Source organism: Meleagris gallopavo, unplaced genomic scaffold (assembly GCF_000146605.3).
Source record: "Meleagris gallopavo isolate NT-WF06-2002-E0010 breed Aviagen turkey brand Nicholas breeding stock unplaced genomic scaffold, Turkey_5.1 ChrUn_random_7180001930643, whole genome shotgun sequence".
Taxonomy (NCBI): Eukaryota; Metazoa; Chordata; class Aves; order Galliformes; family Phasianidae; genus Meleagris; species Meleagris gallopavo.
Genome location: NW_011192735.1, coordinates 1 through 1,556, shown reverse-complemented (window position 1 = coordinate 1,556; position 1,556 = coordinate 1). Strand labels below are relative to the sequence as shown.

At 61.3% G+C, this 1,556-nt stretch overlaps 1 protein-coding gene across 1 annotated transcript; it reads left to right on the top strand.

The window, feature by feature from the left end:
• Positions 1-62: 62 nt before the first annotated feature.
• On the top strand, positions 63-1,489 carry LOC100551287 (bone morphogenetic protein 4-like; the record flags this gene model as incomplete). The annotated part of the gene is made up of 2 exons (XM_031557668.1): positions 63-1,170; positions 1,367-1,489. Coding segments are annotated over exons 1-2 (603 nt in total), but the record flags the coding sequence as incomplete, so codon positions are not given.
• Positions 1,490-1,556: the final 67 nt, after the last annotated feature.

Sequence of the window (1,556 nt, the reverse complement as noted above, 5' to 3'; positions counted from 1 at the left end):
ACCTTGGGGTGGGGAGGGGAGCAGCCCCAGTCCCATGGGATGTAGTGCTGCTGGCGGGCAGGGAAGGGGAAGGAAAGGATGTGGAGGATGTGAAGAGTTTCCTCTGCCAATTAACCCAAGCCTGTCGTTGCCTCTGTGTATTCTGGATAATTAATGGCCCTTTCACCATCAGAATGTGGGGTTGGGGTAAATGACAGATGCCAGCTGGCAATGCAGCTCTGGGCGCACTGCATTAACACGACTGCCTTCACCGGCCGGTTTCGCTCTGCCGGGGGGGGCACACGCAAGGGATGGGCTCCCATCGCACCGACCCACAGCCACGAGAGCACGGGGACAGGAGGAGATGCGGCCCGGTGCAGCCTGGCTGCGGTGCTCTGGTCCCATTAGTGCTGTCATTAAAATCCAGTCAGTTTCCTTTGGAGAGCAAAGGCAGTCGGGGCAGCCGTGCCGAGGGTCGCAGCCGGACCGCGTCCCCCCAGAGCGCTGCTGCCAGCCCTCCCCTCCCGTTGTGTACTGGGGCTAATTGGTGCAGGGTGCCCATCTTTGCACCTTGTTAGCACGGCAATTAGCTCTCTTTACCCTCCTGATCGCCCATGTGCATATTTGACTCCAATCCATCTTTCCAGCGAGTTATAAATGCGGCGCTGGGTTTGCAGAGGGGAGTAAAGCCGGGGCCGGGACAGCAGAGCCATGCTGGGCGCCGTGCTGCTGCTGCTGGCCTTGGCACGGCCGGCGTCCACGGAAAGCCGCAGGGCTGAGGCTCTCAAAAAGCTGCTGGAAGTTTTTGGCATGGAGGACCCCCCGCCGCCCCCGGCCCACGTCAAACAGCCGCCGCAGTTCATGGTGGATCTGTTCAACGCGGTGGCCAACGCCGACGGCGTCACCAAAAACCCCGACGTCCTGGAGGGCAACACGGTGCGCAGCTTCCTGGATAGAAGTAAGGGGTCCCTGCGGAGCTGGGGTTGTGTGTGTGGGGGGGGAGTTGTGGGATGGGGCTGTTTGGTTTCACTTCCCGATCTGTCCCTCCCCGCAGCTCCAGGTGAGAAGATGCGGTTCCTCTTTGTCCTCTCCAGCGTGGCCAAGAATGAGAAGATCCTGACGGCGGAGCTGCACCTCTTCCGTCTGTGGCCGAGAGCCGCAGAGGGGCCCAGGAGGCATCACTTCTGCCAGGTGAGGGGGGGAGCCCAAAAGGGCCATTTCTGCCAGGTGAGGGGGGATGGGTGCGGATGGGGGCGGGTTTGTGCTCAGCTGTGCCCAGCAGCGATGCCGCCGCTCCTTTCTCCCCGTCTCCATCCTTTCCCCCTCCGAATATCCACTTTCCCCCCCCGCGTCGTGGCTGCTCACCTCCCTTTGCCTCCATCCCCAGGTCAGCGTGTACCAAATTCTGGACAAGACGGAGCCGGACTCCCCCCAAGGACAGAAGCTGCTGGCAAGCAGGCTGCTCTCACTGCAGGGCTCGGGCTGGGAGGTCTTTGCCATCACGCAGGCTGTGAGTGCTCTTACACCGGGTATATGGATGGCACAGAGGGAAAAAATGGTCATTTTGCATCCGAGAG